The sequence below is a fragment of the Solanum tuberosum genome, unplaced genomic scaffold (assembly GCF_000226075.1).
Source record: "Solanum tuberosum cultivar DM 1-3 516 R44 unplaced genomic scaffold, SolTub_3.0 scf00062, whole genome shotgun sequence".
NCBI classification, from domain to species: Eukaryota; Viridiplantae; Streptophyta; class Magnoliopsida; order Solanales; family Solanaceae; genus Solanum; species Solanum tuberosum.
Window position 1 is genome coordinate 390,281 of NW_006238987.1, and position 25,696 is coordinate 415,976.

The window sequence follows — 25,696 nt, forward strand, 5'->3', positions numbered from 1 at the left end:
GAATCCGTGAGATACAAGTATCTGCCGAATTTTAAAATTGAGATATATAATTTATTTGTTTAAATTAATTAGTTGCAACTAATTTCCTTAATTAGAAGAGTAATTGAGATACATGTATCTTTACTCGCGAGATACATATATCTATCGATTTTAAAAGTCAAGATACACCATTTATTACTTTGAATTAAAGGGATGTAACTTATTTGCTTAATTAAAGGATTATAAATTGATGAATAATTAACAACTCAAACGGATTCACAGAATCCTAGCGAATCAACTCTAACAAGTTTTCTTAAAATAATAAAATCATAAACCATATTAATTCTATAATTGTAAACTTCAACTTCTTCATCAATTCCTTCATTTGTATCTTAAAGTTTTGGCTTGAATGTTGACAGATAAAGACCCTGCAATGAAAACAAACTTAATTTATAAAAGTTTATAAAATCAAACTTTACAGTAATATAAATTATATTTCAAATACATGAACATGATGTAAATTAAGATATATGAGAATAATGAAAAAAAGGTAGATAATTTGTTGAAGTTGAGGTATGTTATAGATGGTGGTGTTGAGGTCCACTTTATTGCATTGAGGGGTCAGTAGATTAGAGCTTACCTCTGTATTGTGATATTCAATGGAGAGAATATATGCAATGCGGCACACCTTTTTCTTATGGCACAAGAAGCTCACAAAACAATCTGATTTCACCATCCGAAGCGTTATGCCTCTCTCTAATTCGAAGTTAAATTTTAATGAGAAAATAAGGAGTTTAAATTTTAATGAAAAAATAATTTGAATTTCGAATGTACCATTAATTAAGTAATTTAAATTTTAAGATAATTATTGAATATCATATTTTAAGGGATTTGTGTATCTAATAAAATCTTTGAAAATATATGGTATAAATAATAAAAGTGATATTATGTATAATTTTTTTAACTTAGAGATAAAGTAAGTATATACGATAGTGAAGTGTGTCTTATTAAGTACCTTTTCCTTAAAATTTTCCTAAGGTGGGTTCCACCATTTGATGATTTTCCTACTAAGTACTATGTCCTCTCCAGATATAAAATATGGAACGCGTATAACGTAATATTCACGGTATGAAATAACAATAATAACGGTCTACCACACAATAATCAGCTAGAACAAAAAGAGTAGTAAGGACACGTACTAAAGGATTTTACTGCAGAAAAACTTTCTAAATAAGGAGGGAAAAATCATAATCCGAAGAGGAACAATTAATATCGCTATACTATCTATTCTATTCTAATCTATATGATACTTTTTTTTTTTTTTTAACTATTTTGAAAAGAATAACATATTTTTATAGTCATATAAATATTTATGACTTATTTTAGACTATAAATTTAAAAAAATTGATTATTTTCTGTCAAGTGAAACAACATCACACATAAATTGAGACAGAGAGAGTCACACTTTATGGGCCCTAGTAAAGTTTACTCCAAAAATCACTACGAGCTTAAAATAAAATACTCCATCTATTCTTATTTATTTGTCGTCCTTGCGAAAAATAGATGTTCCTTAATACTTGTCATTTCACAAAATCAATACATAAATGACATTATTCTTTCTATTTTACTCTTGAAAGTTATTAATCTTGAAAGTATTAATTTGACCAATATAGTAAAATTAAATAATTAATATATGTTCGTTGGTCAATTTATTAATCAAAATAAATTAATATATATTCATTTATTGATCTTGACTTTAAGAAAACACTAAATAAGGGTAGAATAGTAAACTTAATTTCTTAAGAGACATGAAATCTAAAATGATGACATATAAATAAGAACGGGGAAAGTAACTTTTAATTTATCTCTATAATTTTTCCTCCAAACTATAATATAATGCACATTTTTCTGTTTTTTCTCACACACTATATCTATATTTATGGCTCCAATAATTAGTTTGCTACAGTAAGAGATAATTTTTGTCAAATGACACGGAGAGGATCGGAGGAGATATGTAAATGTCCACATGTAAATTGCATCGGGGCTTCGCTGACGTTTCTTCGTAAGTTCGGGGAAACATACTTATGAAAAGTGGTGGAGCTACCTCAAGCTGACTCTCATTCGTCGGAAAATTATATATTTTTCAGTTCAATTAAAATTTTAGTTTTACTTGTATATATTATATACTTTGACTTCTTTTATCTTCTCTTACATGTATTTCTTTTTGATATTTTGATATTTCTTAGTAAAATTTCCAACTCTGCCATTACTTACGAATCTACCAGCCAGTTTCATGGATTTTCGTTTTTCACAGGAAAACCGAAGAGGGATAGCCTAAAAAAATAAATAAAAATGGATGTTGCCCAATAATAAGAAAAATTGGGAAACAAAAAAAAGATTGAACGGCTTACAAAATTCTTTTAATTAATTTCTCAAAGCAAAAAATCAATTTGTAATGCCTTCTAAAACGAAATTAGAGAGGAAGATTCAGAGGAAAATTCCTAGCAGTAGTAGTTGAAATTCACTTAAAGTAAAGCAATTATTTTTCGTATAAATAGAACGATAACACTCAGTTTAATCAGTGAAAAAGAAAATTACAGTACTAAAAATAGTGTATTTTAAAGTTTTTCCTAAAGCAAATTAAAAAGCCCTATATGGATCTGGGAGAACATTCTGCTAATAATTCAGTTCTTGTCTCATCTTCATTTCGCAAACTAAGGAAGTCTGTCGCCTCTCTCTTTTACTTGGTTTTATACTACTCTAAATTTCACAAATCTAAACTTTCGAAATGCAAGAACGATCACGAGAATTATTCATTTCTTTCGAAATAATTTTTCCTTCTAAGAAAAATTAGTGAAACTATTGAATTCCAAAATTTGAGAAAGTTTTTCAACCCATCTTTGTAAATTTCACGTAAAAATGTTATTTTCTCTTCTTTGTAAAAGATATAACCAAACACAATTTTTACTTGCTAAATTTCAACTAAGTGAAAAATATTTGAAATCTATACGAAGGTCAAATGCCTTCTTAGCATTTTATTTTGGGCTTTGATCAGGTTGTTTAATGCTGTGCTCCCGATCGTGCGTTTAAGGAAGTTAATGAAGCGGCTTTGCGTCGATCCAGCTGTGAGCACCAAACTCATTAATTTAAATTCTTATTTTATTTTATTAAGAAACAACATGTGATAAAAGGTACTCTACTGTAGTATTTATTTAGTTAGGGTTTGGATGGTTATTATTGATTGAGTTTTCTGATGGAGTAGAACAAGGTCGATTTAGGCGATCCAGCTAGTTAAGTTAGGTTTGAAATTTATTTATTTCCAAAATCGTTACATTTATTTTGGTGTTGAGCAAAAGTCTTCACAACGTCATAATGGATTGATTGGTTTTGTTCTACTCGGTCTATGAACAAATTATATCCAGATTTTTTCTTACAGAGTTTAGTATTGATATGTGTTGAGATTATTATTTTTTATGTTAATGTCTAGTTTAGTTTCTAGATCTTTAGATATGATTTTTAGTGAGAATATTAATCTACTTTTGAATTGGCACACCTATTAAGTAATCAATTAATGACATAGTCAGTTTATCATTTACCCTTATTAATTATGAAGTGGATGAAAAGTTTTGCATTTTTCAAAGTAATTAGTCATTTAATTGAGGATATAATAGGTAAAAAAAAATGAACATTCTTGATTTGTCAAAATGGACAAGTAATTAGGGACAACTATAAAAGAAAAAGTAGACAAGTAATTAGGGAAGTAATGGACGAAGTCAATGTTGGCGTACCATTTATGTGTCCCCTTTATTGCAACTTGTTAGTTGTTGTTATGCTGAAAATTCATTGACCACAACAATCATGTTTTCCTTCTTTCTGTCAATATAGTACTGACTATATTTATGCAGGAATATTTGACTTCTTTAATTAGTACGCTAATTTGTGCCCTAAAATATTATTTGACACTATCTCTTTATAAATTTGATATAATTAAGGATTTAATTAATTTACACTAGTACTGCATTTTAATCTATTGTATAAAATGACTTGTACGATGTTAATCTAATTAAGTTGCATGTTCAAATACAGGCCGTAGAGATTTCAACCATCCCAAGGCAACGATAAGCTTGGAGATCTATTCATTTCTAATTTCATTCATAGTTATTACATTGTTTTTCCGTATGATAGTGAGACCTGTATATGTTATTCAGAAAACTGCAGGAAAAATTGAATCCAGGGCATTTAAAATTACAGTTTTCGAACAACGTGCGTGGTCCAATATATACTGGGCTCCCCATAGGAGATCAAGAGGGCTCCCCCTTAGATCTACATTTAATTGACTGCAGTACTCAAAATATTGTGAATCCTGGGCCAGAAGCAACAACAGAAGTGGAAATAGTTGTCCTTGAGAAAGATTTTACAAGGTATGGTGGCGAAAAATCGCTGATTCGTGGAAATCCTCGAGTCATCGTGAAAAATGGGAGTGTTTCTGTAAGTCATATTTCATTCAAACATACTAGAGATACTATGAGAAACCGTGAGTTGAGACTAGGTGCATTAAGAGTTGGGACCAGAATCGTGGAAGCAGTCACTGAACCATTCTTTGTCAAGGATCGTCGTAACAGTACGTACTTAATTCATTTAAATTATGTATTTCATTTGTGATTGATTTCACTAATTTAATTAATTAATTTACAGTAAGCAAGAGATTGAAGCCCCTATTTCTTCATGATGAAGTTTGGAAACTGGAAACAATTGGCAAAAACGGTCCTTTCCATGAACGTTTGATGAAGGAAAACATTAAAACAGTCAACGACTTGTTAACTCACTACTTTTTGAACCGTGAAAACCTACTCAAAGTAAGACAATTAATTAATTATCACTGAATAATTAATTTTTCTTTTTATCTGAAATATTATTTGTATGTATAAAGATCCTTGGCAGGCATATGAACGTGGAGAAATTGGATGCAGCAGTAAATCAGGCAAAGAATAAACTTGACTTGAAAAGATATGTGTATCCCCACGAAAATCCACTAGTGATATTTACTGATGTGGGAGAATTGACTGGAGTAGGACTGGAAGAAGAGGGTCAGTTCTTCTCTGTCCAACAGCTCACTGATCAAACTCAAAAGGTTCCAATTTTACCCTTTTTCATTTCCTTTTTTAAACTGAATTGCTTCAACTAGCAGCTACAATATTTTGATTGAAATTGTGAGAAAAGAAAAATTAAGAGTGTTTTCATTAAAAAAAAAAAAAATAGGAAATATTTCACTATTTTGTCACGAGGCGAGGACTACTACTGACTTGTTTTTTGACTTCATCTGGTGATAGGCTATTGCAATGGAAATGGTAAAAAAAGCCTTTCAAGAAGGCCGCCAGAATTTCAAGGTTTTATTGGATGATGATAGTTTTTATAATGGATTCACTTCCGATGAGGCTTATAATTCTGTAATTGACACACAACAGCTGCAACCAGTGCCTAATAATGTTGCTAATGACATGCCAAACACAAGTTTGATAGTGAATAATTATGACATTATAAGCCAAATCAATAGCTTATCCACAACTTCTACTGGTGAATTACCACATCAATTTCATCCAGATGACAACGACTTCATCATCTACCAAGATCTTTCCCCAATCATCTGGAATTAATTATTACATCAGGATTGTTTCATTAGTTAATTAATCTGTTATAGTCGGTGCTGTGGTCGAGTCAGACCGAAGGATTTCAAAATATGAAGAAGTATGCATACGAAGAAATCAAAGACAGATCAACATCAACTATATATATATTTTAACTACATAAAAATAGTATAGTATTTTCCGCCAAAAGAGGTTCAGATGAAACTCGAAACCTTACTAGCTAGCTCAGCCCCTGGTGGTAGATTATATTGAATGATAATTATAAGTAGACTTGAAGATCAAAAGTCTCATATGGAAAGTGTGATTGTAAGGATAACTCTGTCATTTTAATTTTAATTACTTTTGTTACGCCTAGTTGTGGCAATTAATTTCCAGAAGGGACATATATATATATATTTGTATATTCTCAAAGGCCAAATTATTTACGATAATTTAACAATTTCAAATAAATTTTAAACATGAATCATATACATTTCAGACAAACTGATACAATTTTTTTTATATCATTTCCTATATTCAAAAGATTAGATAATCACTCTTTTGAGACAATAATAGCATAACGCCCCAAACATCTTTCTCAATTCTTTGCATTGTCTAGACAAATGTGTGTTAGCTTAAATAAATTCATGAAAAATTATAAGAGTCCTTAAAAATAAATATTACTCTATGAAAAGGCATCGATTTAATTTACCATCTCACCCATTGTTTATTTGTCCAATAAAACGTTAGCCGCCAGGGTTGAAAATATATATATATATATATATATATATATGAATATGACCAAAAGATTAAGCAATTTGGAAATTGGAACAATAGATAGGTCATGTTAACACATCAACATTGATGTGAAATAGATATGGACATATTCTAGTATCAGCGAGTCCATTTCTAAACTCTAGTGACTAACTGACGTACTGTCACCATTTTCTCTTTCTTATTTGTCCCCCTAATTAAAAAAAAATTAGATATATGACATGACTCATGTAAAATCCAATATTAACATTGTCCAGCATGTTAACTTTTACGAAAATTACGTCTTTTTCAGCAAAAGATGACAGTATAATGTGTGATTTATGTGGTGATGTTTGATTTGATAAGGAGTTAAAGAAAAATTAAGACTTTTGAAATTTATGGTCTAAAATAGAAGTATGTTATTTTTTCAGACATTAACTAATTAGGATTCCGAGGTCGGGCAAAACCCCCTTCTATATTTAAAAAAAAAAAAACTAAACAAGAAAGAGAGTCATGTAAATTAAGACAAAAGAAATAGTAATATTATACTATCTTTACTGTTTAGACCATGTATAAATCACATATTAGAGCTGTTTCAGCATTCTCATAAACAAATTATTGTCTGTATATAAGCCATTAATAATGAACTTTAGTTCTATTTATCAGTACTATAACTATAATTCTCCACCAAAACATATAAATACACAATGTATTAAAGGCTTTACATCTAGATGTTGAAGGTGGTAAGATATTAGGACAACAAGCGCGTGACCCCAGCGTCAAAAGTCAAAACTATGAATTAATATGTTGTAAGTTAGTAAAAATAGTCTCCTGTCTTTTAGAAATACCTAGTTTTTTTAACGTGCTCAAGCTAAAAACATCACTTATTGAGAAACGAAGGGAGTATGTGGAAAATTTCAGTTCTAGTATTAATCCTTAGAAATAACTAGTTTAATTAACTTGTTAAAAGTTGATTATATAAATTCTACATTGTTTTTGTAAATCAGCCCGACTTGGTTTAGTGATAAATTGACTCTTCTAATGATATTAGCATATCCAATTGATGTAGAATTTGTTCACTGCCCTTTCCATTACAATAAGAAGAAGATGCTGGGTTGTTACACAATTTAACTTTTTTTAAAATAAATAAATAAATTATGTTACACGACTAAATAGAGTCTAATATCTTTAATTACTTGCAGCGCAACGCTTACCATCACTTTCAAACAATTTGGCTATTAATTTTTTTTTATTAATTTAAAAAAACTATTGTATGTTTTGGGTGTTATTATTTATGAAAACTCTTATTTAGTCTTGCTGCTGGTAATAAAAAAAGTTTTTTTCTTTTTACACATTATATTCCTGACTCTCCGACTATTATCATATCATAAAATCCTGAACGTTACTTTAGTCCTTCCTTATCATTTTTTTATTTTTATTTTTAAAATTGTTTTTTAAAGTTTGATCAACTTAATATGTGAAAATTAACAGAAAATGTTTTCCTTTCGTACCAAACACACCTTATATGCAACTTATTATTCTCTATTTAATTTCTTGATACAACATTTTTGTGATTGAAAATAGTAGTAATTGTACTAGGTATTGAATGTACTCATTACTTGACTAATTAACGTAACTAGAAAAGGACAAGTACAGAGTACTAAACCAAATTCAACCTTAATTAATCCCTTGTAAGAGACTTCCCTTAAATGGTTCACCATCTTTATCTATAAATAAAGATAATTTTAGAGACTTCTACGGTTCTACTAAAGTTTAGGCTTATAAGTTATAACACATACCTCTTTTGAGGAAAAAACAATTATTTTTTCTTAATATGTTAAAACTAACAAGTAAAAATAAATGATTATTTTTAAAATAATGAACAAGTAAAAAAGTGAGCAGGAATAATAATATAAATATAATGATTTTTCTAGATAAATTTTCATTTTGAAAATAGTCTCATTAAAAATAAAGTACCAAAAGAAGTGAGGCTACATGGATTCGAGCTCACGTCGCTTACTCGTGGGAATACCTCACTTATCCATCTAAGCTGCGCACACATAATTGATAGGACTTGTCACTTTATAGTATATACTACAGGTAATGCTAAATGGCCAAAATTTGGGAAAGAAATTTTAAAAATCTGTAATATTTTTTTATTTTAAAATATACTGATCTTTTTTTCATTTTTTAATTTAATTAAAAGATATTAAAGCAAAAAAGGTAAAAATGTTCAAAAAGGAAAAATAACATAGGTAAAATATCATTCTGGCCAAAAAGATTTTTTTTATATGCATGTACTTTCTGTTGTCTTTTAATTATTGGAAAAGGGTAAAAAATACCCTTAAACTATCCGAAATAGCTCATATTTACCCTTAAACTATATTTCGGCTCAAAACTACCCTTCCCGTCAAACTATTGGGTCAAAAGTACCCTTCTTATTAACGAAAGTTGTTAAATGTCATGTGGATGCCACATTGCATGCCAATAGGGTTCCACTGCCACATACTAAATACCTAAATCCTAATTACTCCCCCCTCCCTCCTCATTTCATTATTTTCCAAAAACGATTTCACCTATTCTCCTTTATTTCGCGGCTAGGGTTTCACAGTTTTCTTCGTGGCTGGGTTTCAAAGTGGATATTCGTGGCTGTAGGTTAGTAAATCTTATGTTTACGATTTCAAAGCATGATAGTTAGGATTTCACAACTTTCCCCTCATTTCGCGGCTAGGGTTTCATAGCTTTCTTCGGGGCTGGGTTTCAAAGTGGATATTCATGGTTGTAAACATAATAAAATAAGAAAAAAATGTACTAACCTACAACCACGAATATCCTCTTTGAAACCCAGCGACAAAGAAAACTGTGAAACCCTAGCCGCGAAATGAGGGAGAAGGGGTGAAATCGTTTCTGGAAAATAATGAAATGAGGGGGAAAAAAGAGTAATTAAGATTTGGGAATTTAGTCTATGTGGCAGTGGAACCCTATTGGTGTGCAACGTGGCATCCACATGGTATTTAACAACTTCCGTTAATAAGAAGGACACTTTTGATCCAATAGTTTGACGGAAATGGTAGTTTTGAGCCGAAATATAGTTTAAGGGTAAATATGAGCTATTTCGGATAATTTAAGGGTATTTTTGACCCTTTTCCGTATTTACAATTTTAAATTTGAAATTGAAAAATAAGGTTTAGGAATAAAAATTATATCTTTGAGAGTAAATAGCTTTTTTATCTATTCATTTATTTTTGAAAAAACTTACTGCTTACTAATTTAGACTACAGGCTTTGTCACTATATTTATATACAAAAAAAATATATATATAACTAAAAATCAAATGATATTATTGAGTTATACGTTTGAGTTATAAAATATAGTTTAAGGGTATATATGAGTTATTTCGGATAGTTTAAGGTTATTTTTGACCCTTTTCCGTTTAATTATTCATACCTATTTAGCAATAACTAGTTTGACTTGACACGAAATTTAAGAAAATAAGGAAAACTTTTTAATATTGTGATTCTAAATTATGTTAAATATATCAAAATGTCTTTTAATCTTGTGGCATTAATAAATATTTTATATGGAAAGTTGAAATTAAAATGTCGAAAAAAAGACCATTCATTTTTAAGATAGAGTGAAAAGTAAATTACATTTGGGTTTCACTGATGTTTCTCCGTGTACAGAAAGTCTTTTACGCGTTTCCTGGATCCTTCCCAAATTATATTGTATAACTATAAATACACACTCGATTGTAGATTAACAAACAACACTTTCTCATGGATCTGAAAAAAAATTCTCCTAGTAATTCAGCACCTCAAGGGGCCTCATTTCATAGGTTTTTTTTTAGCTAATTTTTCAGATTTCTGAATAGCGTTTAATATTCCTGAAGATTTATAACTGCGTATTTACTTGAATTCAACCAATTTGATTAATTTTACTTTATTTTGGGGTTGTTGATGATCAGGTCTGTTATGGTTGTGCTACAAGTCTTGCGTTTACTCAAGTCAATGAGGCGGCTAAGCATTCATCCAGCTGTGAGTAGCATCACCATCAAATCTATATTTTATCCTTTGTGATTGCTTTCACATATTGTTTAATTTATTTGTAATGCAGAAAAAGCTAAAATGACTTAGCAAATATTAGTACCGTGTTAATCAAATGTGTTAACATATACTATTACTTTCACTGGAACGGAGGAGACGATTAACTTGAAATGGAACGGAGGATGTAGAACATAATCTGAAGCAAATACCACAGGAAGTCAAAGTAATTATGTATTTTGTGTCTCTTTGCTGCAACTTGTTGTGTACCATCCAAAATTGTTTTTGACATCTTTAATTCTAGAGATGGAGAGTCCTTTCTCTTACTTACCCATAGCTCTTGTCTTAGTGACTTTTCTTCTTTTCTAGTTTTTTTTCTTTCTCTTTTCTGGGAGTACTAAAACAATATAGATTTTTCATTTGTCAATATAGTAGATCTGCCTAGATTTGATCAGTAATTCTTGGCTATAGAAAGTTTATGTGACATGAATCGCTTTGGGAACGTCACGGGGGAGGAAGATAGAAAGGTAACCTATGACACCGGGGAATTACGCTTTTTCTCCCGCCTCAGCTTTGTGGATGGAAGGAGGGCGAGAGCGTAGCACGCACACTCTATGCTTTTCGCCAGCTTTCCCTCTAGTAAAAGATTAGCTCGTACTTGATTGATGCAAATCCTAATCCCATTCTGTGACAACTTTGAGTGCGATCGGAAAGGAATAAGGCCCGAAATGCCTACGTCGAAAGAAAAGGCAGTCTTTAAGTGAATGCACCCGGTTCTGCCTTAAATTGCTAAAAGAAAGGCGAGCAAGTATTCCCTATTGATCACTACCTGATGCATAACCCAACTCGATCTGTGATTTGATTGTATGAATCTTCCTCTTTTTCTTTTTTTTCTGGGTAAAGGGTTTTGGTAATGCTTATCATTACGCCTTGGTCATTTAGGTGTTTTATTTCAACCTCAATCGAATTTCTTTGTGAAACTATACAGGTTGTAGGAGTTGAACGGAAACCTGATGAGATTTCGACCGGCCCAAGGCAAGATAAGCGTCCTTTATATATATATATATATATATATATATATATATATATATATTTCATTTTGATTATCATCGTCGTTATTTTCATTAATCTTGTTCCAGCCTGTGTTTGATACACAAATTTATGATAGTGGAACTTGTACATATTGCACAGGAAAGAGGAGGAAAACTTCAATCCTTGTGATCAGTGTGAATTAGGGCATTTAAAATTAAAATTTTCAAACAACATGATAAAAGGTCCAGTTTATACTGGGGTACCCATAGGTGAAGATCTGGGCAATACCTTAAATCTAGATTTAGTTGATTGCCTTACTGAAAATATTGTTAAATTTGGGCCTGAAGCATCAAGTAAGGTGGAAATAGTTGTCTTTGAGAAAGAACAACTCAAAACAGTTACAAATTGGCTGGATGGAAAATCACTGATTCGAGGAGATCCTCATGTCAAGTTGAAAGACGGTAGAGTTTCTGTCAGTCATATATCATTCAAACATACAAATGTATCGATGCGAAAACGTGAGTTCAGATTAGGTGCAAGAGCTGTGGATAATTGTGATATTAGAACTAGAATTATTGAAGCAGTTACTGAACCATTCTTCGTTGTGGATCGTCGTTCCAGTAAGTACCTTGCTTTCCAATTAATCACGTACTTGTTCCATTAAATTCTAAATTATAGTTCGAATTTTGCAGTGCCCAAGAGCAAGAAGCCCCTAAAACTTGATGATCAAGTTTGGAAACTGCCAACGATTAACAAAGGCGGTCCTTCTCATCATTGTTTAACCAAGGAAAACATTAAAACTGTGCGGGATTTTTTAACTCTCTACTTTTTGAACCGTGAAAACCTACTCACCGTAAGATTTTTTATTTTTATTCCTCTCAATTGAAATCGTTTCAACAACATCTATCTATAGACTATAGTTGAGTTAGGATGTATAATTACTTTTACTGCCTAATTATTAAAATTTGGATGAAAGGTTCATCCAAATTTTTCATGTGTTGCTGATTTTGGCCATCATATCTAATGTGGACCAATAGTTGCAGAATAAATAAAATTTCGTTAGTAAGGACTAAGGAGGCAACTTATGCTCAACTGCGCTCCCTATATATTTCTTGTCTATATCTTTTTAGTTAATTCTATCCACCCAGGCTTTCACTTTCCGTCACTGGCAACGCGATTCAAACTATAGCTTGTACTGAGCAGGAGACTACTGAAATAGTCCAGACCGGATCGGATATGATTTCATGATTTTACCTACTGGCCGGTAGGTTAATTTTTTTATTTTTTATTTTTGGGGTCGTCATAGCTAGTTTCTATGTTTTTACTAGTTAAAGAGTTGTGAATTGAAACTTCTTGCTAGCTGTTTTAATTTGATTTTTGTCTTCACTATTAGAGTATCTTAGTTTTTTAAACAAGGCCAATGTGATGGTTATGTTATACTAAAGAAAAAAAAAACTTCTCTGTTGTCTAATCTTAAGTGCGTTTTCTCTTTTTTTTTCCTTTCTTGTTTCATTATGAAGTACTGAAATATTTTTGCATATATGTATAAAGATCCTTGGCAGGAGCAGTTTGCAGGTAAAGAAATTGGATGAAGCAGTAAATGAGGCAAAGAGTAAAGTTGAGTTGAAAAGATATGTGTATCCCCAAGAAAATCCACTAGTTAAATATACTGAGGTGGGAGAATTGATTGGACTACTCGATGAAGGGGGTGACTTCGTTTCTGTCCAACAGCTCCCCCCAAATGAAAAGGTTCCTATTTTACCCTTTTTATTCATTTCCTTTTAAACAGTTTGCTTCAACGTTGAGTTTTGAGAAAAAAAAATCTGGTAGGAAGCGTTTTTTCCTTGTAATAGACTTTACGCGACTCATATTAAAATTAGTGTCTGACTAAAATATGTATGTTCCAAAAAGAAGGTAGACTACTATTTTGTCACGCGTAGTACTAATGACTGACTTGCCTTTTGACTTCATCTGGTGATAGACTCTTGCTGGCATGGAAATGGTGAAAAGAGGTTTTCAAGATGACCACCAGAATTCTAAAGTTTTATTGGATGATGATACTTCTACTTCTAATTTGTTGGTGAAAAAAGCCTTTCAAGATGATGATAATAAAGCGGCTGATCTTGACGAATTTAATAATGGATTCACTTTCGAGGATTATAATTATACAAGTGACACACAGCAGCTGCAACCAGTGATTAATAATGTTACTAATTACACGGGGAATAATTATGACAATATAAGCCAAATCAATAGCTTATCATCACCAGTACAACATCAATTTGATACAGATAACAACGACTTTATCTACAGCATTTGGGACTAATTATTACTACATCATAATTGTTTCATTGGTTTATTTGTTGAGTGATAATTATAAGTTGACTTGAAGATCAAGAGTCTCATATAGAAAGTGTGATTGTAAGGGTAACTCTGTCATTTTATATTTTTAGTATTACTTTTGTTACGCCTAGTTTTGGCAATTAATTTACCCAAGAGACATGTATTAATTCATACACATTATTATAGATAAACTTGTTACATCATCTCCTATTCGAAAAGCCAAATAATCACTCTTTTGAGATACCAATAGTTTTCTCCATTTCTAATTTGTATTGTCTAGACAAATGAATGTCTGTTTTAAACTCACACGTTTTAACAAAATACTATAGTATAATAAATAAGTACATGTTTTGGCCTCCAAAATAAATTCATGAAAAATTACAAGTCTTTCAAAACAAAAATAACTCTATGAAAAGGCATTAATATAATTTATTGTATCCCCCATTGTTTATTTGTCCAACAATGCCTTAGCCGCCATGGTTGAACATATATATGACCAACAGACCAGGCAATTTGGAACAATAGATAGGTCATGTTAACATATGAAATAGACAAGTCCATATATTAGTTTCGAGCCAATTAATTATTAGTGGCTAACTGACTGTCACCATTTGTTGTTTTTATTTATAAATACTCTAATTAACGAATATAATTAATTAGTTGGTTTATGTCATGTCAAACCAATATTTCCCTTGTCCAACATGTTTTTTTTTGTACGAAAATTTCTGCCTTTTTTCCTGCGATAGATGATCATATAGTCTTCGTACAAATCACATATTAGAGTTGTTTCCGCATGCATATAAACAGAGTGTCCCATTAATTATGAAGTTTAATTCTATTGATCAGTACTAAATATAATCACTATAATAATTCTCGACCAAAACATATAAATACATAATTTATTAAGGCTTTACATCAATTCATGAGCAATTAATTAAAAATAAAAATAAAAAGATAAGAAAAGTGGAAAGAAAGATTTTTAATTTTTAGTACTTGAAAAATGCTAAAACAAATATGTCATGTGCAAGATGCTTTGACATTTTCATCCAAGAATTGACACAATTCGAATGTAGGTCTCACCTTTTTTTGTACGTAAAAATATTAAAGGTGATAGTAACATATTATATTTATTAGGACAAACGCGTGACCCCAGCCCCAAAAAGTCAAAACTATGAATTACTATGGGTTAGTTAGTAAAATATTTTTTTATCTTTTAGTAATAAGTAATATCTAGAATTGTTCAAGTTAAAAATAATTTATTCACTGCCCTTCCATTACAATGATAAGAAGATGCTGGGTTATTAAACAATTAATTTATTTTTTTAAAATTATGTTACTCAACTAAATAGAGCTTAAATATCTTTACTTGCAGTGCAAGCTTACCATCACTTTCAATAAAAAAAATTAAATTTTTTTCATTTTTTTTCTTCTGATTTTATTCTTATTCTTTCTCAGTTGCCAAGTCAAATATGTAGGAAAACAAGACTTTAAGAGCACAAGTCGAGAACTATTTATTGACTTAATGACTAACAAATAATGTGTCTCAACTTTTCGGGCATGCTTAATTTTATTCGCAAAAACTAGCTTTCGTTCTAACACAATTAATTAATTTCATAGATGAAAAGGTTGGTTATTATCTCTAACAATATTGGATAATAATGAAATTTTAATCAAACAAGCCGATGAATTATCTTAATTTATCCAACCAAACAATTATATCTATTTCTTTATTCAACATTTTTGTGCTAAAAAAAGTAGTACTAGTTGTAAGTATTGAATGTACTCATTACTCGACTAATTAACGTAACTAGAAAGTACAAAGTACTTGACCAAATTCAACCTTAATTAATTAATCCATTATAAGGGACTTCCTTTAAAATGTTTCCCCCTCTTTAACCATCATAGTAATTTCAGAGATCTCTTCTGAAACTTGAGTTTATAACACATATATATACCTCTCATGTGATAATAAATACTCCCTATGTCCCTAGCTAATTATTTGTCCACTTTTGAATTTGACACACATATTAAAAAAATAATGATTGATATGGTGAGTTTATCATATTACCCCTATTAATTATGAAGTTGATGATAGGTTAAAAAAGTCTGTCCTTTCTTGATTTGTCAAAATTGGACAAGTAAATTAGGGACAACTAAAAAATGAAAAGTGGAGAAGTAATTAGGGACAAATGGAGTATTAAGTAATATGATTTTCTCTTTTTGATATTATTTTTTTCAGTCATTCTCTATTGAAACCTTCATTTTCAAACATTTTCGTATTTATTATTGGGTTTCTGAACCCCATCGATATTGGGGAGGTCAAAAACTGCCACGTTTGGGCATAGTTGAGCTCATAATATTACTCCCTCCATCCAACAATATTTGTTCACTATATTAAAAATAGATGTCCAATAATATTTGTCCACTTTATGAAATTCATGGATAAATATACACTTAGGGGTCGTTTGATTTGAATACAAGTTATGCGGGGATTAATTATGTTGGGATTAGTTTTTATTGCTTGTTTGGTTTGTCATATTCAAACTAATATTCATTGTATAATTTTTAAGAATAAGTTACTTGTTTACAAAAATACCCTCAGCTTATTTAGTTTTTTTTTTTACATTTTCTTTGCAAGCTTTAGTTATTCATTCTTAAAAATAAATTTTCCATCTTATTTAGTTTAAAAATAAAGCTTTCATCTTATTTAGTTTAAAAATAAAACTTTCATTCTTATTTAGCTTAAAAATAGAACTTTCATTTTAAGTTTATTAAAGTAAAAGAAAATTTATTATTAAAGTTATCTACATTTTAATTATAGATAAAATATAATTTTTAAGTGAGTAATAAACTATTTAATGAAAAATATGTAATTTAGTAGTGGAGTGAACATTTTAAGAGAAATCAAAATATAAATAAATATAATAATTACGCAAATAAATTCAACTTTTAATATTCATAAATAAAAATTGTATTTATAAAATGTAATTTTTTAATAGAAAAATATAATTTATCATTAAAACAACGAATAATTAAGATTGTGAATGTTATTATAAATGTTGTTAAAATTTTTGTTAATATGTATGAATGTAAAAGTGATGTATAAAAGAGAGTTTAAGGGGGGTATATTTGTTCATTTACATACCTTATCCCAGGATAACTTATCCTGGGATTACTATACCACCCCAATGAGGAATAACTTATGAAAAAACTAATTGTTAATCCTGGGATAAGTTATCCCTACCTTTGCAACCAAACAATGAATTAAAGGCCACTAATAAGTTATTCCAGGATTAATTCTTCTTATCCATCACACCAAACGACCACTTAGTTCCTAATTTATCCTTATTATTAATTATAGTCATTTCACTGTTACATTTTCAAGACATTGTACTCCCTCTGTTCCTAATTACTTGTCAACTTTTGAATTGACACACCTATTAAGAAATCAATTAATGACATAGTGAGTTTATCATTTTACCCCTATTAATTATGAAGTGGATGAAAAATGCTGCATTTTCCAAAGTAAATAGTCATTTAATTGAGGGTATAATAGGTAAAAAAAATTTTTATCTTTTCTTGATTTGTCAAAATGGACAAGTAATTAGGGACAACTATAAATGGAAAATGGACAAGTAATTAGGGACAAAGGAAGTATTTATTATATTCAAAGGGTGATATAATAAAATTACTTTTCTATTTATAGTTTCTTAAGGGATGTGCCAAATTAATAGTGGACAACTACCGTTGGACATAATGATATATTAAATGAGACAAAATTCCATATATAATTGACTTTAATTCGTTGCCGATAATGGCATAATAACGACATTTTTGGGAAAAAGGACAATAGATGGAAGTTCATTTAATTATTATAAAAGTTTGGATCTTTCATTTTCTTTTTAAGTACTTTTTACTCCCACTATTCATAAGCACATGTACACCTCCACTGAATAATTAAATTTTAAAATGTCACCCAATTAATAATGGTTTCGTCAAGACAATCATATCAAATTATGTGGATTCATGTACTTTGATTGATCATTCATTTTAATCATATGTCGTAATATTGAATTGAAGCTCTTGGACAACCCAAAAAAGGATATATTATTATGGCCAAATGTCTTATTCCATTTCATTTTCTCCCAACGCAATTTCATAGTACTTGTTATTTTAAAGAATAACAATTTCAAAATTCAACCATAATTTAGTTTTTCTTTTTTTATTCCTTAATTACCATCTTAATTAGTGTGAACCATATTAATTTCTCAAAATTAGGTTGTTTTTTTTTTTTTAAAAAAAAAAAGCTTAGCCATGAGAAGTTATATTTGAAAAGCATAAAAATTGAGTCTTCTTGCTCATAGCAGAGTAAAAAGGTTTTCTAGTCTAGTCAAGCCGAAAAATGAGACTGCCCTATAAATCTGTTTTCTTGGAGACACAATAATTTCCTCTTTTATGACTATGAGTGTGTGTATAAATTATGGTTTACAAACCTAAGACGTAAGTCATAAATTTGGAATTCTAATATTTGATTATAAATTATGGGAATAAATATTTTGAGAATTTATTTTTGAATATGTTTTTAAACAATAAATTTGATCACATTTTGAAAATCTGATTTGCAAATATTTAAGTTGCCAAAGACTTCCATTTTACAATTATTTTAAAAAAATATCAAGTAACATGCATATTTTAACATAACTTTCAAATTTCAAAATCGCAACTATAAAAATTTAAATTTAAATTTGAAAATTTATGATCAAACAGAAACTAATTTATTATGATTTTGACTTAAAATAAGTGATTAATAACACTTTTTTGAATCTTACATGGCCAAACAATATATATATATATATATATATATATATATATCTTTTCGTCTCAACGTCGTATTATAACGAAAATTTGACAAGATAAATTTCCATTATCTGTTCATTTCTCTCTTCTGTCCTTTTTCTTTTTTGCAACCTAAGAAGTAGTGAGTTAATATCTTAAAATGCTATTGAACTATGTGAAATTATCTAGTAAAGTCACTGAATTTTATTTTGTATCATTAAAATCACTCAACTTAATACGTTTATCTTCTAAAATTAAAAACTACATTCATCATTAAAACAATTTTTATATGGCAAATTAAATTTTTGTATGCCATGTAATCATGGACCCTACAAATAAATAAAATTATAAAATTTATTTATTTTAATGTCATGTAATCATGGACCCCACAAATTATAAAAATTATTCATTTTTTTGCCTTCCCCTCTTAAATTCCGTTTTTTGCAATAAAATCAAGGGAAAAGGGCCTAATATACCCCTCAACTTTGTCATTTGGAGCTGATATGCCCCTCGTTATGAAAGTGGATCATATATACCCTTATCGTTATACAAACAACTCACATATACCCCTACCGTTACAAAATGAGCTCACATATACCCTTTATTTAACGAAAGTGAAAAAAATAGTTTTAAATTTATATTTTTGACTTTTAATTTTCTTAAAAATTATTTAGGGGTATATATATTCTTCTAGCAAAGTTCAAGGTCTTCAACTTATATTTTAATTTTTTTCGGACATAAATTGTTTTTTGACTTTTTGATTATCATTATTTGAGTTTCTTATTCTTATTTTATTTTTTCTTTCATTCCTTAGTGTAAAGAAAAAAAATTAAAACTATTTTTTTTGTGGCTATATTATAATTTAAAACTTATTTTTTGGATATATTGTAATTTAATTTTTGTATTTGAAGAAAAAAATTGGGTCATTTATAATAAATTTTACAAGAATATTAGGAAAACTTAAATAAATTTGACCATCAAAATAATAAATCTAAATTAGTCATTGAAAAAAAAAGTTAAAAATAATAATATATGTTTGAGGAAGATTAAATATACCCATATGGGATTATATTTTTTTTTAATTTTTGTATTTGAAGAAAAAAATTGGGTCATTTATAATAAATTTTACAAGAATATTAGGAAAACTTAAATAAATTTGACCATCAAAATAATAAATCTAAATTAGTCATTGAAACAAAAAAAAAAGTTAAAAAAATAATAATATATGTTTGAGAAGGATTAAATATACCCATATGGGAATATATATTTTTTAAAATAATTTAAAAAATTAAACTAAAATTAATTTTTCACTTCCGTTAGAGGAAAATGGTATATGTGAGTCATTTGCATAATAGTAAGGGTATTTATGAGCCACTTTTATAACGAGGGGTATATCAACTCTAAATGACAAAGTTGAGGGATATCAATAACTTTTTTTTTTTATATAGATTATAGCAGATAATCAAAATTCCTTTCTTATCAACAAGAATTAAAAAAAATTCTAACCGACATTGAAAATAAATGTTAAATTCAATAGCACTGATGATAATGTCTCTAGTGTGCACCATGTGACATAATCATACTTGTACATCAGTATTCCTCGATGAAATGAAGGAATTCATTGTTTTAAAAAGAATCCAATATCAATAACCTTAAAAATAAACTTTCCAACGCCTTTTTGTGGATTAGAACTTTTGGAAGAAACAAAGAAAGAAGTAAAAGAAGCGAGAGATTTAGCGAGAGAGATATTTTATAATTTTATTTATTTGTGGGGCTATGATTACGTGGCATAAAATATATTTTATTTTGTCATGTCAAATTTATTTTATTGACAAATATAGTTTAAAGATTTTAGAAAATAAAAGTGTTAAGTTGAGTTATTTTAGTGATACAAAATAAAGTTTAGTGACTTTACTAGATAATTTCTCATAGTTTAATGACTTTTTAAGATATTAACTCAAAAAGTAGCATAAGGCAAGCACTACTGATAAATACATTAAAAATTGTTAATTTACCATTTCCGTTGCTTTTAGAGAACTTTCTTCTTGTATTAACAAATCGTCATCCTTTAATACAACACTAACATTATTTGATTCCAAATTAATGAGCAATGCCTATTGTATCCTCTTTAAATTCTTCTAATTCACCCGCCATAATTCCTTCGTGAAGTCGTGAATAAGAGCAGTGTCATCACTCGAAAAATTTTACCATGGGAGAGGCCCAACCAACAAAAGGTGTGTGAGGTTCCATTTATTTTTTGACACATGGACAAGTGGGCCATTTATGGATTTTTCTACTTTAAAACAAAAAATTTCTACAACTAACAAGAGAGAGAAAATATATTTACACATAAATTGAGTTGAACAAATATAAAAAATGCAAGAAGAATTATGTGTGTTTGCTACATTTTTTAATCATTATTAATATTATATTAATTTGTGGGATTATACCGGATATATTATTGTTATTATGGTTGTATGTTCGTTTGACAAATTTATTTTGATATGATATTTTTTTGTGGTAAAACTTTAAACCTAAACTAAAATAACAAAAAGTAAAATAATATTTATAATTAATATATATCTTATCAGATATAATACAATTCACTGAATAATTATAAAAATATAATAAAAAATGACTGTAGGGTCCATATTTTATACTTGTTGAATGCTCATTTAATCAAATAACTTTTTTGAATTTTCTTTATAACGTTGTTTCTTAAATTAAATCATGGTCTTGTGAATTTTATTAAAAATCAAAATTACATATTTTGATGTTCAATCTGAATGTGTATTTTTTAAATAAAAAATTAACGTTTTCGTTGAGGTTTGAAAAAAGTTGGCATCCTCGTTGATGTTGAAAAGAAATAAAAAATTAATTTTTCAAATCTTGATTCTCTTTTTATATCTAGCCATCTTTAATTAAAATAAATTCTTATTGCATAAAAAAGTAGCAAACACACATAAATTTTGTTGCATTTTTTATATTTGTTCAACTCAATTTATGTGTAAATATATTTTCTCTCTCTTGTTAGTTGTAGAATTTTTTTTGTTTTAAAGTAGAAAAGTACATAAATGGCCCACCTATTTATGTGTCAAAAAATAAATGGAGCCTCACACAACATTTGTTGGTTGAGCCTCTCCCATGGTAAAATTTTTCGTCATCACCCGTCAGCTCGAATGATTGTCATGATTCTTTCTTTACGGTATATGTTTTTGTTCTTTTTATTAATTTTGACTATCATCACATAACATAATCTTTATTGATAATTTCGTTTGGGCCCGCCTTGTGGCCACCAAATACGCCATCTCTTTCTTTAGAAACTTACTTCTTCTAATTTATTATCCCTCCATCCACTTTTAATTGTCATAATTTTTTTTTGAGTCAAATTATAAGAATTTTAATTAATATTTTATGATGTATTTTCTCATTATATTGATATGTAAAAAATTACAATTTATAATATTTTTCGTATAATTTTTCAATATCTAATTTTTTTTGCGCGATGTAGGCTACAAGATCTTGAGAGGGTGGGGTTAAAAGCAACAAGCTAAGTGACAAGTGTCGGCTTCTATAAGTGCCTAAATTAATGAAGGGACATAGATTCCTTTGACCGTAAAAAAGTAGTAATTTTCACACTTCCCAACCACTTAAAATTTCATAGGAATTAACACCGCGTCATCTAAGAGTTTGTCATTGTATGCGTACCAAATTTTGAATCCGTTATAACTTAAAACTAAGAGAAAATGGTCAAATGTCTTCCTAATCTATAGTCAAATTTTCAGCTATACACTTATATTTTACGAGTATTTTATTACCTCTTTGAATTATTTTAAAGCGGAATAAATGCACCATTAAGCACTACATGGCACAAAGAGTGTGTTCACTCTCTTAAAGGCAAGTGAGAGATAAAGAACTGATCAAAAAAATATTTCAAAAATATTTTAACTTTTTGTTAAATGCATTTTCCAACATTTGCCTTTAATTTTATTTTCTTTACTTTTTTCATTTCTTTTTCCTTTATCATTTTTCCTCCTCTCTCTCATCACTCAACACCCTCCCTACCTATACATCTCCATCACCATTGTTGAACCACTATGGCAGCCCCATCTCCTCACCCATCTTCTAATACATTTTCATAATTTGTCTCACAATTACTCACAACCATTAACCATCAAAATCACCAAATAATCATTAAAACTATTATTTATGTAGTAAAAATATAAATTAAAGTCATTAATCTTCTTGCTCAGACAAAGTTTATCAAGCTTCAATTCTTATTTTTTTTCTTTATTAACGTCTGATGAAGAATCTAAACTACACACAATATGAATTTCAGGAAGTTGAGCAGCAACAATCAATTGATTCTACTCAATCCCGATAATTCAGTGATTTCTTCTAGTGTAGAAAGCCTAAATCCTCCACTATTTAGAAAGAAATAAAAGGACGTATTTATCCTCAATCATAAGACGAGTAGCGAGAACTTCAAGCTTAAGATTGGTATTACAATTGTGGAATTTGAGTGGGAGAGGTGAAAATGGAGGTTTAAATAGTTAATAAAATAGTTGTTGTGGTGTTGCTGATGAATATTGGTACTTAATTTGTGGGTTATAGAAGGATGGAGTGGGCCGGAGTGGGGAGTGATTAGAGAGGAATGGGGTGGAGAGAGATAAAGGTTTTGGGGAGTTACAGGTAAAGAAATTGAAGCATGACTTGGGAAAAGTGAAGAGAGGAGAAAATGAAGAAGAAGAAGAAATATAATTACTTTTATTATTATTATATGTGTGATATTTGACAACTGGCAACGCGTGGTGCACACTACATGGAAAGAATGTAGTTGTGTAGTTTTAGGGTGATTTATATTCCTCTTTAAAATAGTTTAAGGGGGTAATAGGACTTCCGTAAAATATAAGTGTGTAGTTGAGAATTCGACTATAGGTTAGGGGTCATTTGGCCATTTTCTCTAAAACTAATGATACCCAAAACTTTTTATTTAAAAGGAGGATATTATTTTTAATTAATAAGCCTCTTATGACATGATTATTTCAGTGTAACCATATATTTTCAAAGAAAAATATGGGATTGGCTTCCCCACTTTATTGTTACAACTTTAACATAAGGGAGGTTATTTTAAGCCGTTAACACGCGTTTTTCTAAGCAATACATAGGAAAAAGAGAGGCACATGCACAATCTAGTACCCTAGCTCCCTCAAAAAAAACATTCTAGTGACTACTCCTAGACCCTAGTAGTATATATATATTTCAGTTCATTTGCACTCTACAACGAATTATATCGATTATAGCATTCGTTTTGTTGGTTTCTATTTATCGAAAGAGTAGTTGATGGCGGCACATAACATAGACATGTTCGAACAAGGAAATTCGAGCGAAACAACAAACTCTAATGCTCCTCCTTTTACCAGGTAATAAAATTAAATCATACATCTTTTTTTTTTCCCACATTATAAACAGATTGTAATTCATCAAATCCCAAATACGTTGTTCATGTAAAATTTGTTTTCAAAATTCATTTTTCGTATAGTAAAAAGAACTATATATCTATAAGCCTCTATTTTGTCTAGTTCAGGAAAATGAAAAACTTATTTATTAGTCGCTACATATCTATCACATGTGGGATCATAACTGACAAGTTGTACATGTGATGCATCTGCTTCATAGAAATATTGAATAATATAGTTGACGTTGACTTAGTTATTTTCTGGATCTCCATATCTATCTCCTTTAGAGCCATTCTTCCTTTCTGCAGATCCCTGCAGATCTTACTACCAGCTTTGTGGTCGACTTTTCCGGTGAGTTATAAATTCGTTATAAAAAAATTTCATTTCTTTAGCGGATTTGCTTTCTTTTTGGTGTGTTGTACTTCTTACTTTGGCTTTCACATGTTATTACTTGCTTAACTTTGGTCGTAGGCTTGTTTTTTCTTTCTTTCACCAATTAAATTTGGTGTAATCTTAATTAGCATAAATGGCCGGTTTGGACTTCAGCTTTGTGCAGCTGGTATAAATACAATTAACCCGATGTTTCTGTAAATCATTGGACTGTTTTTCACCCAAAAGTTATGGATCTATTCCAATTTGCTTCATTTGAGATGCCAAGCAAAGTTTATAACAGTTGAGGGCTGGTTCACTTGAAAAAAAATTAATCATATAATTGTTTATTGGACAAAATGAATGAACTCTTGAACAATTCCCAGATCTAATTAGGGTTTGATTAATGTAACTATATATATGGCATTTTTTGGTTGGTGGACATATATGTCTATTACAAAGGCCTTTTTTGGTACTTCATCTATTTCTAATTACTTGTCCACTTTTGAATTGACACACTTATTAAGAAAACAATGATTGACATAGTGAGTTTACCATTTTACTCCTATTAATTATGAAGTGGATGAATTAAAAATTTAAGTTTTTCAAGAAATTCTACTTTTTCAAAGTAATTAATTGAGGATAGAATAGGTAAAAAAAATTGTGCTTTCTTGATTTGTCAAAATGGACAAGTAGTTAGGGATAATTAAAAAATAAAAAGTGGACAAGTAATTAGGAATATGTGGTTGAAAGCAATTAACCTTTTCTGGAAAACAATATCTATAATTTTGGATACGTACTAGATTTTTTTCTTTGTGGAGAAAAGGGCATCAATTATGGGTGTGTTTGGTATGAAGGAAAATGTTTTTCATGGAAAATGTTTTCCTAGAAAATGTTTTCTTGGAAAACAAGTTGATTTTTGACTTATTTTCTCATGTTTGGTTGGTGAGTAGAAAATATTTTTCGAAAAAGATTTTTAGTGTTTGATTTATGAATGAAAAATTTCTTTTATTTTTACTAGAGTAGAAAATAATTGTTGAAATTGAAAATATTTTTTAAAAACAAACTTAATTTTTTTTGGGGGGTGGGGGTGGGGTGGGGTATGAAATTAAAAGGTTGAAATTGGAAATATCTTTTAAAACAATTTTTAAATTTTTTTTTTGGAGGGTAGGGGTGAGGGTGGGGTAAAAAAATAAAAAAATTGAAGTTAAAAATATTTTTTAAAAACAAGCTTTAATTTATTTTTATTTTTATGTTTTTG

At 29.3% G+C, this 25,696-nt stretch overlaps 3 protein-coding genes across 4 annotated transcripts in view; all 3 read left to right on the forward strand.

Moving 5' to 3' along the window:
* Window positions 1-4,012: 4,012 nt before the first annotated feature.
* LOC102580949 (calmodulin-binding protein 60 B-like) lies at window positions 4,013-6,025 on the forward strand. The gene is made up of 4 exons (XM_006345120.2): window positions 4,013-4,600; window positions 4,675-4,835; window positions 4,910-5,110; window positions 5,310-6,025. The coding sequence occupies exons 1-4, from the start codon at window positions 4,177-4,179 to the stop codon at window positions 5,631-5,633; spliced, it is 1,110 nt and encodes a 369-aa protein (XP_006345182.1). The 5' UTR covers window positions 4,013-4,176; the 3' UTR covers window positions 5,634-6,025.
* A 4,073-nt stretch (window positions 6,026-10,098) lies between these two features.
* LOC102584914 (calmodulin-binding protein 60 A-like) lies at window positions 10,099-13,974 on the forward strand. 2 transcript variants are annotated; one of them, XM_006344959.2, is made up of 7 exons: window positions 10,099-10,191; window positions 10,321-10,390; window positions 11,385-11,431; window positions 11,588-12,048; window positions 12,121-12,281; window positions 12,980-13,177; window positions 13,410-13,974. In XM_006344959.2, exons 1-7 carry the CDS (start codon window positions 10,133-10,135, stop codon window positions 13,752-13,754), a joined length of 1,341 nt encoding a protein of 446 aa, XP_006345021.2. In that variant the 5' UTR covers window positions 10,099-10,132; the 3' UTR covers window positions 13,755-13,974. The 2 variants fall into 2 exon arrangements, with proteins under 2 accessions (XP_006345021.2, XP_015163158.1); XM_015307672.1 differs by having other exon boundaries at window positions 10,170-10,191; window positions 10,470-11,431.
* Window positions 13,975-23,905: 9,931 nt separating this feature from the next.
* The window catches only part of LOC102585463 (calmodulin-binding protein 60 A-like), a 39,870-nt gene continuing 38,079 nt past the window's right edge, over window positions 23,906-25,696 (forward strand). Inside the window, exons 1-2 of the mRNA XM_015307674.1 lie at window positions 23,906-24,030; window positions 24,375-24,417. Of these exons, the coding sequence (XP_015163160.1) occupies window positions 23,951-24,030; window positions 24,375-24,417 (123 nt within the window). The 5' untranslated portion in view covers window positions 23,906-23,950. The remainder of the gene's footprint in view (window positions 24,031-24,374; window positions 24,418-25,696) is intronic.

What these genes read in the sequence shown, in the direction of transcription:
- LOC102580949 (XM_006345120.2), top strand. Translation starts at nt 4,177, where the DNA reads ATGTTATTCAGAAAACTGCAGGAAAAATTGAATCCAGGGCATTTAAAA. An exon ending in ACCGTGAAAACCTACTCAAA is followed by an intron (nt 4,836 to 4,909) that starts GTAAGACAATTA and finishes GTATGTATAAAG; the next exon opens with ATCCTTGGCAGGCATATGAA. An exon ending in TCACTGATCAAACTCAAAAG is followed by an intron (nt 5,111 to 5,309) that starts GTTCCAATTTTA and finishes ATCTGGTGATAG; the next exon opens with GCTATTGCAATGGAAATGGT.
- LOC102584914 (XM_006344959.2), top strand. Translation starts at nt 10,133, where the DNA reads ATGGATCTGAAAAAAAATTCTCCTAGTAATTCAGCACCTCAAGGGGCC. An exon ending in CAAGGGGCCTCATTTCATAG is followed by an intron (nt 10,192 to 10,320) that starts GTTTTTTTTTAG and finishes GTTGATGATCAG; the next exon opens with GTCTGTTATGGTTGTGCTAC. An exon ending in GGCTAAGCATTCATCCAGCT is followed by an intron (nt 10,391 to 11,384) that starts GTGAGTAGCATC and finishes GAAACTATACAG; the next exon opens with GTTGTAGGAGTTGAACGGAA.